Source organism: Schistocerca serialis, chromosome 3, assembly GCF_023864345.2.
Source record: "Schistocerca serialis cubense isolate TAMUIC-IGC-003099 chromosome 3, iqSchSeri2.2, whole genome shotgun sequence".
In the NCBI taxonomy this organism is placed as follows: domain Eukaryota; kingdom Metazoa; phylum Arthropoda; class Insecta; order Orthoptera; family Acrididae; genus Schistocerca; species Schistocerca serialis.
In genome coordinates, this window is record NC_064640.1 from 800,870,322 (window position 1) to 800,888,037 (window position 17,716).

Below are 17,716 nucleotides of genomic sequence, written 5' to 3' on the forward strand. Positions count from 1 at the left end.
CTTCTGACAGTGCCTGCTGCACGCTCTGTACATGGTACGTGTACAGCTGGTTCTCATGTAGCACCCCACAGATGCTCGTCTGGTTAACATTATTTGACGCAGCTAATTGCCTCACGCTGACACCAGGGCAGCCTTCACCTGCACGAAGAATTTCCTCCACCAGTTGAGGTGTCCTCGTCTTTATAGGCCTCCCCCAGTCGCGAGTAGTAGACTTAAACGTCCCAAGCTCCCTATAATGACGATCATTTCCTTCAAAGGTCCCCCCTGTCGGGGCACCTTCGTTCTGGGAATCTCTCCCGATACAAAGAGGATCCCCACGGCCATTACCATCTGCTAATCCATACAGCAAATGGGCATCTGCCAACTCTGTGCTGAGTAACTTCCATTGTACTGTACCGGAAACCAAGTCCGCGATGAACACCAAACGGCTGCTGTTACGTGCTTGATGCTGCAGCAGCAATGAAGTTAGTCGCATGTTAACACCGGCAACGAAGTGAGTCACATATCAACATTAGCTTCGTTCAATTGGAACAACAAACACTTATTAATTAGAACCCACAGTACGTTCTAACCAAACGTAACCAGGAGGGTACTATGAAGTTTGATCGTTTCATGTAAGAAAACATTTCATGGAATGCTGATACGTTCTGGTTATGAGTGTTTCCCATGCTTAATTTGATTGTGAAGAGAAGTACAAAATGAGCTCTAATGTGAAAATGAAAACGTGTCCGGACCTATGTCCATACAACACATTTTATTTCTATATATATGAGAAATGTTTCCTGGATGTTTGGCCACAAATTTTTGTTACAAGCTTTACAATCTTATAAGATTGTTTTGTAGATAGAGTAAAGAAAATTAAAAAAGGAAACCAGTCCAACTTTCGTCACTAGGAATTTGGAGCACCACCAGGCACTACATCGCAGCAATAGGTAGAGATCAAGTTAATGAGGAAACTCGACTCAGTATCATGCGCAGATCCTTCAACTATCGAATTTCCACCATAGTGACGCACCTACGAAATAACAGCGGACTCATATTCGACATGAGTAGGCCCCGAATTTCCATCCATATTACAAATTCTCGTGGTTTCTCTACATCTGCTAGGGTAAATGGTATGATGGTTTTCCGTTAAAAGGCTACGGTCGATTTCGTCCCATCCTTGTCCAATTGTGCCGTCGTCGTCGACAGGTCGTTAAACCCTAACCTTTTCTTTCCTCGCTTTCGTGGTGGCGTTAAGCTGTGAGAGAGCTCGGAGCTGTGTCTCATCTGCGTGCGCCAGTGATGCAAGCACTGCCGCCGTTGCTCAACTCCATTAATACTGTAGCCGCTGTGCCGCTGTGCCGCTGCTGCAATCGAACCCAGTACCGCCAGCTCACGGTCACGCCGCCGTGCTTTCGCCTTAGCAACGGGACCGCCACCGCTGCTTCGAGAAACGGCTGGCTCTGGAAACGGTACTTCCCTTCGCCTTGAAGCTTTATCTCTTTCCGCCTACTGAGCTTCTAGTGGAGCAGAACTCTATTTACGTCACACTTTCACCATAATGGAACACTGTAGCCAAGGTGTGACAGAAAACAACAGACTGATGTTGTTTGACAAGTAACCAAAGTTTTATTTTTTAATCCAAAAGTAAAACACCAATCGAACAGTTCTGAGAACTCCTCGATTCGCGTCTGTTTTCGTGGAATTGAATTTTTTGAGAAATGTCTTGTGTCTGTCCGATATTGATATTATAAAATAGTAGACTCTGACGGGTTATGGTACCGTGACTACCAACTTTTGTACATTGTAACGGCTGTTTGCAGTGCATATAGCGGCTAGATTAGATGGAAGTGACTAACGGTTGTGTAGGACTGTTCTGTCTACACTTCTCCTCACTAATGTTGAAGTTTGCGTGGCGGAAACATCTCACAGTGAAACGTAACGAAGAGGTTGTTGCACCATCTATCAATTAAATCAGGTTCCTGGGAATTTGGTCTCGGGAAAACACTTTTAAATCTTAATCTTGCTCCTCCTGCCATATGCCGATGCTTCTAACCCTGTGAAAACTTTCCTATAAGGTCTCATCCGTAGTAAACAGTCATCAAGTGATATCTGAGGCGCAGACCCGTAACAAAATCGTCCAAAATGTGATTCTATATGAATTAAACAATGCAACTCTCGTAAAAATTCCCCATATGAATGTGAGTTTAAGAATTAACTATAAGAAGTTAGTAAAATGGAAGGCCTGCAGGAACTAGAGGTGATTTCGTTGGCAGTACATGCTGAAGCTGCTGGAAAAATGCAGTGGACAAAGAATTCCCCTATGGAGACACCTAATAATACGAGTACAGAGAAAACAAAATACAGATACTGAGTAGATCTTTAAATCAGTAGGTTACTTAACGTGTACGTATATGAATAAGTTTTCGTCTGTAAGAATCAGACTATCAACAGGATGTTAAATATTTACCTTATTTCTCAAGTCGATGAAAATCTGCATAAATCTGGACAAAGTCTTTATTTTCCACACATGATCGTACTTATAGAACATCGTTCAATTGTTTTAGTACATTATGAACATTAGATTACTGTAATTTCCTTCCTATTACGATAATGTGTCAGGATTATTCCGCTTGTCGTTTGCGCACCAGAGACTAAAGGGAGTAGGAGGAAATTGTGCTGAGGTGGTAGCTGGCTCAAGCGGGCAGAAGTCGTGGGTGCTTTGCACACACCATTTACTTGAGCGCGGGTTCCGTGGCGCAACGGCTAAACACGCTACACGGGGCAACGTGCATGTCACGAAGTTAGATTGCTTGTAGACCGTATATTCTAGATAACAATCAAACAAAGACGTGGCAGATACATTTACACAACTCCTACACGCTTAAACCTTTGGTCCCTCCAGGGATGAAAGTCTCTGTGCGCCAAAATTAAGCTGATTTTCTCACACTAAATCTGTATTGTGCATGTATTCGACAAAGACGTATTTCATCATAGTTTAGCAGTGAATGAGAGGCGGTAACGTAGTTAATCAGTGCGTGACATAGCTCCAAAGAACTTTTCAAATCAGATTCAAGAGGTAAGCAACATAATCAGTTTATGGCAGGCTGCCATAAGCAAAACGAGCCGTCGTGGGCATTTACAATAATCCCGGTGAACTAGTTGCAGCCAGTAGGTGACTGAGCTGTTCTGTCAGTCCAGCATTTACGCCCAGCCCAAGATCACAGGGCAAGGCAACAAACGAGGTGGGTTAGTGGTTGAGGAAATGCATTCGCTTTCGTTCAGATCCCCGTCCAGACGTAGGCACTCCTTCGAAGGGGAAAAGGCTGATTTTGTTCCCCATCATTGCACAGTTTGAGCCTGTGCTCAGTTCCTACAGACGTCACCATCGACAGGACGTTAAACCCATTATCATCTTTCTTCGAGACTCTGGACAACCCCAAGCATATGACACTCGTGATAAGGATTTTAATTTTACAGTCTCATATGTGCCATTAAAGAATAGTTCAGACTTTCTTTTTCAGCTTTTGTCTCCTTTCAGTTCATATTCAACCATAGCAAGAACCACAAAGACAATAACTAGACATCCCAACCTCGGTCACACACACACACACACACACACACACACACACACACACACACACACTTGCACGCGCGCGTAACACTGCACTAGGGACTCGTCAACCGGATCCTTCTAGACACTAGACACACTTCAACAGGAAAAGAGACAGACCCTACGCCAGTACTTGGATGCATGCCATGAGCACCGATGAAAATGAATCACAACATACAAATGAACGATTAGCTCTAAGTTTGAAAATGATATGTGTTACTTGTAACGAGCTGCTAAAATTGTGAAAAACATTTGGGACATGGGGCTTCTATACGGGGTGATGTTGGCAAATGGGGACAGACTGAAGGAAACGATCACTGAGAGAATAAGGAGCGGAAAAAGGACATACGGACAGACATTCGTTCCCAACGGAGGTACACCCCTTGAAGCTGGAGATACAAGAACTTTGACAATGTAGGTTTCAATGACTGAAAATGAACACGAGGGCACACGAGGGAAGTGGGAATATTCTCTTCAAAATGGTTCAAATGGCTCTGAGCACTATGGGACTTAACTTCTGAGGTCATCAGTCCCCTAGAACTTAGAACTACTTAAACCTAACTAACCTAAGGACATCACACACATCCATGCCCCAGGCAGGATTCGAACCTGCGACCGTAGCGGTCGCGCGGCTCCAGACTGTAGCGCCTAGAACCGCGCGGCCACTATGGCCGGCAATATTCTCTTCGTACTGGGGTTTTGTTAGCACGGTGGCAGCAAACCGTCGACACTGGTTTAGCCTCAATAATTGGGCAGGGATTCTTGGCGACTACCACAACGCCTCTTGATCTTCCAGCGGGTGTCCCTGTCTCGTATACTCGAAGACGTGCCTTTGGTAGTACGAAGGCTGCTACATGATGAGGCTCCAGCTAACTTCCGCTTTTGTGTGTGGAAGCATCTCGACGTCTTCTCCGACCACATACTGAGGGTGAACCGGTGTTGCTGATTCGCATGCAAATGTAACACAACAACACTAATACAGCAGAACATGGCCACTTGCCTGGTGTGTTCTCATGCGTGCTTTCAGCCTATCGAAGATCTATCTGCACCTTCAAGTCGGTGGACCTCCCTTGGAACGCATTTGCGGCCATATGTCCCCTGAAGTTTGCTCCTTATCCTCTCACGATCGTTTCCTGCAGGTTGTCACTATTTGACAAAATCTCCCCGTAGAGGAGTAGTACGGTCCTTCGCCTCTGTTGGCTAAGGGTACGATGGTTTTCTGGGTCCAGCACATACGTTGGCAGGCTCCTCAGAGTGTGTTTTGCCTGTTGCAGACAAGCTGGACGACGGCTTCTCTTGCCCTGACGGCGAGGTGATAGGCCCGAACGGACGCGTGCTGCCGCACCCGACGTTCCCGCACCCGGATGACTGCCAGAAGTTCTACATCTGCCGCAACGGCCGCATGCCCCAGCGCGGCAACTGCCCCACCGGCACCGTCTACAACGAGGTCACCTTCAAGTGCGACGAGCCCGAGAACGTGCCCGGATGGTAAATATCTCATTCACCACAGTCCCACCCAAAAATAGTCACCTGCTTCATATTTTAATGGCCTTACCTTTATGTTATTTTGAAAGATCCACACTTTTACACACTGAAGATAAGCCGTCCTCATTTATTTTTGTGCAGAATTCTAAGTGACTAAATTTATTAGATGTTCCTCCGCATCTCATACTATTTTTCTCCTAGTGTTAATATGATTAGATAATAGGACTTCTGAGGACAATATAACCACTTACGTCTCACATGAAACCCTTAGGGGGTAATTTCTAACTGCGCCAGGAAAAAAAATTCTTTCTTAAAATATAAACCACGACCTAATGTCTAGTAAAATACACACATGTTAGTGAAATTCGCAACAAAATGTGAAAATCGCATCACAAGTGTGGTAGACGAGCCACAGTGATTACATCGAAACTATAAAGCTTCAAATCTTCACATCAGGCTACGGGCAAAAAAATGACACTGAGCTAAGTCCCCAAGACGAGCAGTGAAAATGATCATTCATTGTGGCCCAACTGATTTCTTCGATGAGATTTCAATGAAGGTTACGAATGGGTTAGTTCCTAGAAACTATCTGCCACACTCACCCGCTAATTTCATACATCTGGGAAACTAGTGGGTTCTGGCGAGAACCTCGACAGCAGTGCTGGAGAGAAAACCAGGAATTTCCTGGTAATGAGTGTCTCGGTATTGTTACACTAACAAGGTATCATTCTGTTCAACTTTATGAGGTTGTGTTCGTTCTTGAGAGACCTACTGATTTATACACGCACAGACTACCGATGACAGACATGGAACATATGCAGCACCTCTTTTTGAAACTTAGTAAATAGCTGATTATATGTTAGCAGTAAGACCGATACGAAAATTAAATCGTTAATTATTACTATAAAAAAATCAGAACTGTCCTTAACTGGGAGGCTGCTTTCCGCAGCATAGTGCTTTGTTAGGCAATGCTCCATTGTAGATGATATTTTCTTGCCATCATGTTGCAAGTTGAAGAGGCCTACATATTAAAACATGATCTGAGTGTCAGTAAAACTTAATACTTATATAAATAACTTTCAGAGGTGAAAGTCTCACTAAGAGCCATAAGTATCCTAGGACCGTTCTCTGATGGAATCACGTACCGAAAATGTCATTTCCGTCGAGTGAGTCCCTCACTGCTATATAATACTAACATGCTTCAAAAAGCAATTGCTGAAGGATTCGTAACTTAAGAGGAAAGGGAGGTGGTGGTGGTTAGTGTTTAACGTCCCGTCGACAACGAGGTCATTAGAGACGGAGCGCAGGCTCGGGTTAGGGAAGGATTGGGAAGGAAATCGGCCGTGCCATTTCAAAGGAACCATCCCGGCATTTGCCTGAAACGATTTAGGGAAATCACGGAAAACCTAAATCAGGATGGCCGGAGACGGGATTGAACCGTCGTCCTCCCGAATGCGAGTCGAGTAAGAGGAAACGTAAAATGCAGGACGAAAGTAAAGAAGAAGGAAATGAAAACTGCAGATGTAGGAGAGACGAGCAACAGAAAGCGAAGGAAGAGAGAATGCTATGGAATATTTATCTCGTTGAACAACCTCCAATGGATACATTCAATAGGTATACACGATAAATTCCTTAGTCTTTGAGATAAAACAGTTTATTGGTATCAACGTATCGATACTTATGTCCTAGGGATATAGAACTTAAAAATTTAAAAAAAGTACATTTGATACATTCGACACGTTACGGAAGATGTTATTGCAGGACAAACCATGAAAAAATAGAGTATTAGACGAGGAACTACTTATTAGATGTGGTAAAACACGATACTGCGATAAATAATTTATTTAAGGGTTAACAGATTTTTTAGGCGTTTACAGCGTCATTGAAAAATATTTAACAGCTTGATTGAGAGAATCGAAACATGCACGAAAGAGGCAAAGTTAAAAATGTTTTAATGATAGCAAGGAAGAGCGTAAATACAAAGAGGTGAAGAGATTGTCTTTGGAATGAAGGGAACTAGTGGTACACCAAACTGAAACGTATCCGAACGTAGCACCAACCATTCCAAGTCCAAACATAATGTCGGTATTTTTCAGTGGAGGTTTCCACTAGGATCATGTCAGATTCCACAGACCTAAGAAACTTCGTAGATGAAGTGTTAGCCTTAACGAACTCGATGTACAGAATATAAACTGAATTAGTGTCTGTAGGCTCCTAGCAACCCTGCGGAATCGGTGAAGTGCAAAACAAAATTCATGGTGTCCTCTTAGTTAATAGGGCATCGGATTTAATGTTGACTCAGTTTCTTCAGTTGTTGACATTAAATTGTTGGGTTTGAATAATAGGAGATCAATTTTCAATTTCTTAATACGAAATCTTACAATGATGGTCTCATTAAATATTAATGAGATACTCTGTCAGAACATAGCGGTGGCATTTCCCCGCAACGGCCATAATAAACGTATCATTTGTAGAGTTCTGGCATAACTTTATTTGATATGTGAATTCATATTATACAGGAAAAACCTTGATTTGTATTAATCATTCGTGTAAATTTATGTTTGCTAGGAAGACAATCATTCCGTGAAATTAATTAAAAGTTAGACTTCAGGTTGGTTTATGTTCTGGGCCCAGTGTAAAAGCCCCGAACAAATACAAAAGAAATGTTTGATACAGTTACTCAAGAATTATCTAAAATGAAACTAATTTAATAAAGCGTACTTGAGAAATGTAACTGGAACGCTTAAGTACAGTAAGAGGTGAATTATTTAAGCTGTTTATGTGGAATATTACGAAGCCCAATACATACACTGTTATTATGGTTTCGCCCAGATGAAGAACGAGTTCTCACTATGTGAGGTACTAGTTGTCGCTGAACTATTAGTTGTCGAATCGTGAGTAGCATTGCGTTTCATGAAACTAAACTGAAATTGCATCTGTGGCAGCATACCAACTCTCCAAAAACACATCCAATCACCTGTAACCCTTTGACAGCGTGGCCCGTAAGTTCTGGTGAAGGACTGCACAAAAAAGTTTGAGATTATTCCTGTAATTTGGTCTCTTCGCAGAGGCAGCAGCCAAAAGGTCAATTTCTGTGAATCTACTCGTCTAGATAAAATCAATTCATGTTCAGATTGGGCTTACTTGCGTACAGGCACTCAAATGGAGCATTGCAGGAAACTCATGTTTGTAAATGATCTTTTCTAACTTTCGGATTTCTCGAGAATGAATTGAGAGATATTCTGTGTCCCCTGTGGTCTAGAAATCGAATCACAATGAGATACAACCCGTGTATTGCGAAGTGACCGAATATCTGGAACTCTAGTCCACTCATTTGGTTTCTAGTCAACTGTGAAACTGAAAATGGAAGGGTTAACCTAGATAACTTCTGTATCTAACTGTTTACATTGAATAAATAACTGTGAAAGAAATATTGTAATTTTATAATCACTGTCCATTGTATTAACTTTCAGGAAGCTATGAATGATGCGTGCATCAAAATAACGAAAATACTCTTTAGCGTTAACTGCAAAAATTTATATTTCACTTAGAATTTACATTCTAAAAAGTTTACTTTTCACTGTGGCACATAATTGCGTTTGATAGTCTACTTTCTTTTGGGAATAATTTTAGTATTTTCTATTAATACTGCTAAGGAGCGCAACTTAAATTTTTAGTTGCGTCTAGATAGTCACGATGGAAAACATTTGCACACATCATACATGAAACCAGAAATTTACTTTTACCTCGAAAGGTGTGGACACCACTGTTAGTTTCTTGTTGTGACTTCATTACAACGCTTTCTCGTGTAAACGCTCAGATTCTTCTTAATAAGTGACTATATCTTTAAGATAACATTTTGCTTCTTGAATTTGCGTGACTTTATGTTTAAACATCTTCAAATTTTGCTACAAAATATGGTACATACCTAACAGCGTTTGGTGAACTGAGATTCTTCCATACCGTTTTCACATCGAGATATTAAAGAAGTATAAAGAATCACTTACGCAATATGTGTAATTCTAAAAAGAAACTAAACTCGGTCCACACGAATACTGTAATGTGAATTTTGGATGGGTCAGACCCCTGACGTTGATCACAAACATACACTGTGGTATTAAGAACCACCGCGAATCGGGAGTATCCACCAGGCCTCTGCAGCCGACTGTTATTAGTTTCTTACCCTACACGCAACTAGATACTAAATCCGGTAGTATAATACTCAAAATTCGTTTCATTTTTCCTACATTAACATATCATCGCCTTGACGGGAGTAAGAAGAGACAAAGCCAACTGGGTGGGTTGGCGTTTCGGATCTTCGGTTATTTCGTATTACACTGCTTTCATACGACTGCGATTCAGTTTCACGGACTAAGTTCGAAGTCCGTGACGTATGCGGCGGTTCAAAAGACTCGTCGAGAGCAAGTTCACTTATTGGTTGAAATTAGCAGAAAAAGCGAAAGTTAACGAATGAATGGATTGTACTTCCTGTTTATTTTCTTCTGAGTGAAAATAAATTTGGTTTACAGCTTACGAACTCATATGTCTAGGCCACTGCAGGCGAAACAGAACTTAGTCCACCAAGACCTAGTCGAAGAAACCATTGTAGGATCCGTTTGAAATTGTTTAGGCTAACTATATTTTTCCCGAATGGCACCCAGGTGTATGACATCAAACCACTGTTGTTACTGACTGCTGATATTTCGAAACAATCAGTTAAAAAACTATCATCAAAGACTTAAGATCTCATCCTCAATTATTTAGTCTTGTCATATGCTGCGAAAGAGAAAATTGTGTTATGTTTTTTTTTAGTAGAATAAAACTTCCTCAGTCTAGTCAGAAATTGGTTCTTTCAACTGCATTGCTTATTCTACTTCCTCAGGCCTTATCGAGCTAGATGGTTCATTGATTAGCGCAGTGGACTCGCATTTGGGACGGTTCAAATACGCGTCTTAAAATACAGATTTAGGTTTCCTGTAATTCCCCTAAGTCGCCCCAGGGAAACTCCGGGATGACTCCTTTGAAAGAGCGGCCGATTACCTTCCCCATCCTTCAAACTAGGCGAGATTGTGCTCCGTCTCTAATGACCTCGACGTCGACGGGACTTTAAACCCTAATCTTCCTTCTTCCTCAGGTCTTCACGCCTTTTAATAGCACACGGTTTGGGAAATATATGTTCGTGGTCCTCCTCACTGTCGTAGAAAAGTGTTGTTTAAAGACTATGAGATAATTTTAACTCACCATGATCTCAGTTGAAAAGCCTGATTTCGACTTCTGAACACAAAATCGTTTGTTAAATGTATTCTGATTTTGTCAAACCACTTCAATACGATCGCAAAATACTTTTCCTAGTAAAGACTACTATTTATGCGGCATAGTCCCTCTGAGTTGCTGAGCATTTGCCGTCTCTGACTGTCCCTGCATGAACCAATAATTGGGAACAACAAGTATTTCTTTCATACGGTACGTTATGGCGAAATTATGTCACATTACTTATTAATCATTCCTCAGATCTCAGTTGTCCAAAAATACGTACACCACTCGTGCTGAGATGGCTTCAGAAGAAGGGACTCCAGATATTCGGTCGGATCGCTATCGCTGTGCGCGACACATGCCTCGAACTACATTTATAAATCAGTGTGTCACGTCTGCTTTCGCTTGCGCCCTATATTAGGGCAAATGTAAAACAGGAGCCGCTTTACGGAAGCTGTGCAGCGTGGACGTGTATGAATGGCGGCTGGGCTCGGCGCGTTGCATAAGCGTCTGGCCCAAACCCGCGGCTGGTCTGCGCTCGCTGCTCAGGGCCGCACGGCCGCCGCCTGCGCCGGCTTTCGCCGTTGCGCAACGCCTCGCCCACCCGATGGCTGACCCTGTAGCACGATTCTCTGTTCCCCGCCCGTTTTCCGCATCGATCTCATTTTGTTAGCTCAGCGTTACGTGCTCCATCTTCACGCTTGTGACTGGAACTGATCGCATTAGACCTATTGTGACCGGCTGTCACACCACCTGAAACCGTGGATTCTTTCAAAGCTGAACAACTACAGCTATACAAACCGAAAAGTGATTACTGTGGAAACGTACAAAAAACAGTTATTTCCAGAATGAATTTTCACTCTGTAGCAGAGGGACTGCCGATTTGAAACTTCCTGGTAGGTTAAAACTATGCACTGGAAGGGGACTCGAACCCAGATCCTTTGTCTTTCACGAGCAAATACTCTACTGTGTGAGCTATTCAAGTACGACTCCCAATCCGCCCTCACAGAGTATTTCCGCCTGTAGAGAGGAAAACATAAATCTGTGACCACGCTGCTTTTGTTTTCATAGACTCTATGTCTCTTCCTAGTTTAATAATAGATGGATTCCATAAAATTGAGCATTATTCCAATATTTCCCCTTAAATACTTTGCAAGAAATCTGTTTCGTAGATACGCTTGAAATATACCCGTGTTCCATCATATACCGGTATCGGTTTCACTGGTCGGTTTTTCCTATCCCACCATAGTAAACAGGAGATTCACGGTAAAGACTAACTTTCAAGGCTATCGCATCGGACATCAGTTGCCTGCTTTGTAAGAAATCTGTTTCGTAGATAAGCTCGAAATATACCCGTGTTGGCCGGCCGGTGTGGCCGTGCGGTTCTAGGCGCTTCATTCTGGAACCGCGTGACCGCTACGGTCGCAGGTTCGAATGCTGCCTCGGGCATGGATGTGTGTGATGTCCTTAGGTTAGTTAGGTTTAAGTAGTTCTAAGTTCTAGGGGACTGATGACCACAGATGTTAAGTCCCATAGTGCTCAGCGCCATTTGAACCATACCCGTGTTTTACCAGCAAACTGATGCCTCTGACTTACTTAACCTAGAACTCAGCACATGAGAGCGTTCAACTTCGTATCTCCACACACTATTACTACAGGTATTTGTATAAGTTGCCTGATTCTAATTGTGACTCGTTATTTACATCTTCACAGCACACTACTTTTTTATGTTCCCTCAATGTTCTAGGCGCGCAGTCCGGAACCGCGGTACTGCTACGGTCGCAGGTTCGAATCCTGCCTCGGGCATGGATGTGTGTGATGTCCTTAGGTTATTTAGGTTTAAGTAGTTCTAAGTTCTAGGGGACTGATGACCACAGAAGTTAAGTCCCATAGTGCTCAGAGCCATTTGAACCATTTTTTCCCTCAAATGCACGGAAGCTTCAGTATGAGTAGTTCCCAGTTTCGTAGCGAACTGAAAATTGTCGAGATCTGACTAGATATTTACAATCAGCGAAATGTTCACAACAGCAACTAACACCACTCGCTAAGTGGCTAAAGAATTAAGTGACCAGTAATAGCGCTATTAATATACAGGATGAGCTAAAATTCGCGCTCTCCATTACCACAGTGCACTTCCTTGCGTGCTAACAGAACATGAACGGTACGAAATTTTGGAACAGTCATTTTTGTCTGTTCCGTTCATGTTTTTGGAAGAAAATAGCCGTCAAATGAGGGCAATTTGGTAATCCTGTAACCACACACATGACAAGAAACTTCATTCAGTACTGTGTAATTTTGTTGTGCAATTAGTGCAGTGGGTTGAATTTTGCGTTAGAATACCCGAGTTCTAAAGTTAGAGTCCAGACCTAGATGAAACTTTTATATTTTATATTTTTAGACTGCGTGATTGTTATCTGACTTCTTAATCGTTTTACATCAATTACAGTAGGTCTTATGGAAAATACATGCAGTTATTTAACACTAACACAAAAATTACAGTATAATCGTTTTTATCATTCAGCTTTTAAAGACATATTATTCCTTGAAACCTTCATTTTGTTCTCGTACGCACACTACGCCCCTACGTTCAGTCCACGGAAAAATGACCATGTAGGTCAGATGTGACAAGTCTCACACACTACTTGTACCCGAGTACCATCCGATATGCGACGCCACATGGTAACAGTACAATATTGTCTTCAGTAAAGCTGTAACAGCCCTTTCACCATTTCTTTGTTGCTTGTTTCTGCCGGCAATGTTATGAAAACAACGCTGATTGCATTTCCCATTTTCTGTAATAAAGCAATACTGAAATATAGGAAATTTTTCCATTCCATTTACAATGGAAATTTTATGGATAAAAATTGCTAGTTTTTTTTAAACCAGAGATATTAGCGCGTTTGCTGTGGCTAATTGATATTTTGGTTTTTTATCTGGTTATTAGTAAAAAATAAATAACACCTATTGTAACCGAGACCAAATAAATACCAATAAATAACGGTTATTCAGAACTAAAATAACGGTACCGGTTGTAACTGGTCGGTTTTTCCCATCCCATCATAGTAAACAGGAGTTTCGCGGTAAAGACTAACTGGTTATTAGTAAAAAATAAATAACACCTATTGTAACCGAGACCAAATAAATACCAATAAATAACGGTTATTCAGAACTAAAATAACGGTACCGGTTGTAACTGGTCGGTTTTTCCCATCCCATCATAGTAAACAGGAGTTTCGCGGTAAAGACTAACTTTCAGGGCTCTCGCATCGGACGTCAGTTGGCTGCAATTTCAAATCACTACCGAATATTAACTTACGATGAACTTTTAATGGCGCTGAATTTTGATTTATAACAGACGTGCAAGAGTTCTACTGGTTGACGTCATACATGTGCATATACATATCCATCTACATGACTGTTTTGCAATTCACAATCGAATTACGTTCAAGTTATTTCTCTACCGTTGCGATCTCGAACAGCGCGCGGGAAAAACGAACACTTAAATCTTCCGGTGCCAGCTCTGTTTCTCTTCTCTTATTATGATGATCATTTCTCTCTATGCAGGTCAGGGAAAACTAAATATCTTCGCACTTTGAGGAGTAAATTGGTGATTGGAATTTCATGAGCAGATCCTGCTGCAACGAAAAACTCCTGTGTTTTAACGATTGCCACCCCAATTCGGGTATCATATCCGTGGTACTCTCTCGACTATTTAGTGACAACACAAAACGAATTGCCCTTCTTTGAAATTTTTCGATATCCTCCGTCAAACCTATCTGATGTCGATCCCACATCGCGTAGCAATACTTCAGAAGAGGACGGACAACTGTAGTGTAAGCAGTCTCTTTAGTAGAGCTGTTGCATCTTCTAAGTGTTCTGCAAATAAATCGCAGTCTTTTTTAGCTTTCCCCATAACATTATCTATGTAATGGTTACAGTTTAAGTCATTCGTATTTAGCTGAATTCACAGTCTTTACATTTGTGTGACTTATCGTGTAATCGAAATTTTGCAGATTCCTATTAGTACTCGTGTGGATGATCTCACACTCTTCATCATTTAGGGTCAGTTGCCACCTAACACACCACACATATATCTTGTCTAAATCATTTGCAGTACTATTGATTTTGATCGTCTGCTGAGTTTACGTGTCTGTAGAGGAACAAATTATCACCAACTCTACAGATGAAAGGTCATTGCTTGAAGACTTTAACAACAACAGTAGCAGGATCTTATGGAAATACCTCTCTCTAAACCCAGAGGACTTTTGTGCATCTGTAAAAGATCTCAGAGGCACCACTCTTAATGTCCTGACAATCATGAATGGCATAGGAACTGCAATTGATTGTATCAGAGCAAATTCAGAAATGTTGAACTTCGCTTTCAAAGCTTCTTTTATGAATTAGGATCCAGAAGTATTAGCCTAGTTTAATTTCGCACCACTGTGTACCTAAGTGATATAGATATTACCCTTGTCCAGTCTGAGACGGTTCTCTGTCTCTAACGAGACGATAATCCTTGGCTTCTTTCCTTTGCTTCTCCGTGAATTCCATTACAGGTACAGAGAGGTTCACTCACCTAGTTCCAGCAGCTGGGTAATCCGTGCTATACTATAATTCTTTCATTGACACTACTCCTTAGCTCCAAAAGCTATACTGTAATGTTCCCATGGTTATATTAAAACAGTTTCCATCGCTGAAATGACCATACAGACCTTTATTCTGTTAGTAACACATTTTTATTTGAGAATCACTGATGTCGTATGTTGTTGTCCAAAATTATAGTACATCTAATGACACATTACGACAACTGCCGTCTGCTGGATGATACCTGGAACTTTCAAGATATCAGATTTTTGTGTGAAGTACAAAATGTTGATACCCAGTGTTTCACCTTTAGCTGCGGCAAACCCCTGTGGTGGGTGTGGCCATTAGCTAGTAAAAGTGCGGGGCAGTAGAGAATGTTTGCAACAGATTTAAAAACATTTTACCACATAGCTCTCAGAAGCTACTCTGATGAACAATCTTTGACCAAGACCATGTTACAAATTAGAGTTCGCGGTAAGAAAGAGAAATGGCATCTATGTATCCAGTAAACATCAGCTGTAAAATACTACTGCCTGAAGTCTGTCTGAAATGGAATTTAAGAGGTAGACCCACTGTTAATATTCGATTAGTTGGGCAGACGTTAATGACGTGTGCATATCATTGTTCCCGGCAGGTTCATTAAAGGAAATCTGCAATACAGAAATTATCATAGTGATGTACTACTACAGCTATCCCTTCTGTATGAAGCTCCACACAATTGTAGTAGAGTAGTATCATTTTAAAAAAATAAACAAAGTGATTGAAAAGTTCGTATCCGACTGAAAAAAAAAATGATTTTTTTCACAGATCTCTCTCCCTTTTAACATGAAACATTTGCGAACATGTGTTACAACTATATACCGAAACATGCCAATCGAATAGTCGAAACAATGACATAGGAAACATTTAATACCCGTAAATGCGAATCAGTTGAGAAATGTCTTATGTTTCTCATACTAACGGTGTATCCACTGTAACGAGGAGAACCAAATTTAATCCGGAAATATTACGTTCTTTTGTTACACCCGATACATAAACAAGTTGATGTTAATGTTTTCAAAACTATTTGAAGGACAGTAAGTGGGAGGATACTATACTTAAACTGTAAGTTGCAACATTACGCGCGTTCCTATCTGTGACACAAAACAGTGAGAGAAAATGTTTTTTGTTATACACATCCGCATTAATGACACGATGTCACGAAGTATGACTTTTTCGTTAATTACGGAAACGGTTACCCGATATCACTGACAAACATTAACAAGAATTAAAATAACAAATATCGTCATGTTGTTGGAGAGCAAATCTTCTCTTTACAAATATTCCTTGTAAAATAATACCTATCTTTAAGTTAGCCGTCGAGTCTTAGCAAACCATCCTCAGTATTTACAGTTCTTCAAGGTTCTAAGTCTAAAAATAATTCAGTGGAAGGTTGATAAGTATTCTGTTCTCCACAGCAATAATTGTCAGGGTAAGATTCCAAAAGTCTTGTATATGTTAAAGTTACGGTAAGAGTTTGTAATCATAGTTATTGGGATGTAAAAAAACTATGAAACTGGAGTTTCTTGTACATTTTGTAAAGTCAGTAAGTACTTTAGTGAAAACTGCTATTCAGAATGGATCTTACTTCTTCTTCTTCTTCTTCCAAGAAACTTCATCTAAATGCTTTTCTGCCCTCCCTGAAGATTTTCATTATCAATAGCTTTTTGTAATTATTTCCGCTGCAGTTCAATGAAGATACAGATATCAGTTCTTTTAAGGACGGTTTTTGACAGTCCATAATAAGCATCAGCTACCTACAGCCCTTATTCATAGGAGACATACTTATGAATTACTGAAGTAAATATAGTAATGAGATAATCTTTTGTACTTAGCATCATGACGTACAGTAGCAGTAATAATATTCTCATGTTATTCTCTTTCGTTTCAGTGAGAAGTGGTACGCTGATGAGGGCAAGAGGTCGCGGAAATAAGCTGCTATCAGAGCAGATGGCATGAGTGGTTATTCTGGCGTTGACACGTCAGAGTTTGTATGTTAGGTACTGTATGTGTGTGGTAAATGTTATAGGGAAAGGAATCATCACCACAGCACAACTGAAACATCCTACCAAATACTTTACATCGTTGCCAATGACTGCAAATGTAATCAAGTACAAGTGAAGCCCATATACATTTCTTCTTCTACATTACTCACGCTATTGAATATTGGCAACAGACATCACATTCTGACAATTCATTGTGCTGTCATTGTTCTGGAGCAGTGAATCATGCTGCCGTTCCTGTAACCGACCAAATAATTTCGAAAAGCACAACAATTTACTAAGCCTGCGGCTGTTGTTGTTCGGTTCACTCAAAGTGAAAATATTTTAAAATTAATTATTCACAGGGATCCTTGGCGTCGATATTCTGTCATTCTACATGTAATCTGAATCCAGAACATTCCCTTTACCCTTAACATCTCATTTTTGTCACCGTAAAGTCATGTTGGATTCCATTATGTTTTTCAGTGTATTGTAAAACATAAATAAATCGTTAATACATAAAATTACCAGCTTTTCGTTCCTTTTCCATATCCCTTTTCATTTACCTGACACTATTTCTAAGTCAATATAAAGTTATAGGTTATTGTTATGATGAAACGAATAACTATAGCTATTTGTCTATTCGTAATTTTTGATGACATGCAAAAGAAACAGAGAACAAATTTAAAATAGACATCAACGGATAAAAGAGCGCAGATAATTACGTACCCCAATTTGTCATGTAATTGGTGTGACAAACACGATATGACCAGTATTG

General features: G+C 40.8%; 1 protein-coding gene across 1 annotated transcript in view; it reads left to right on the forward strand.

Moving 5' to 3' along the window:
• Window positions 1-17,462, forward strand: part of LOC126470645 (protein obstructor-E-like) — a 47,825-nt gene extending 30,363 nt beyond the window's left edge. Inside the window, exons 4-5 of the mRNA XM_050098627.1 lie at window positions 4,870-5,083; window positions 16,848-17,462. Of these exons, the coding sequence (XP_049954584.1) occupies window positions 4,870-5,083; window positions 16,848-16,890 (257 nt within the window). The 3' untranslated portion in view covers window positions 16,891-17,462. The remainder of the gene's footprint in view (window positions 1-4,869; window positions 5,084-16,847) is intronic.
• Window positions 17,463-17,716: the final 254 nt, after the last annotated feature.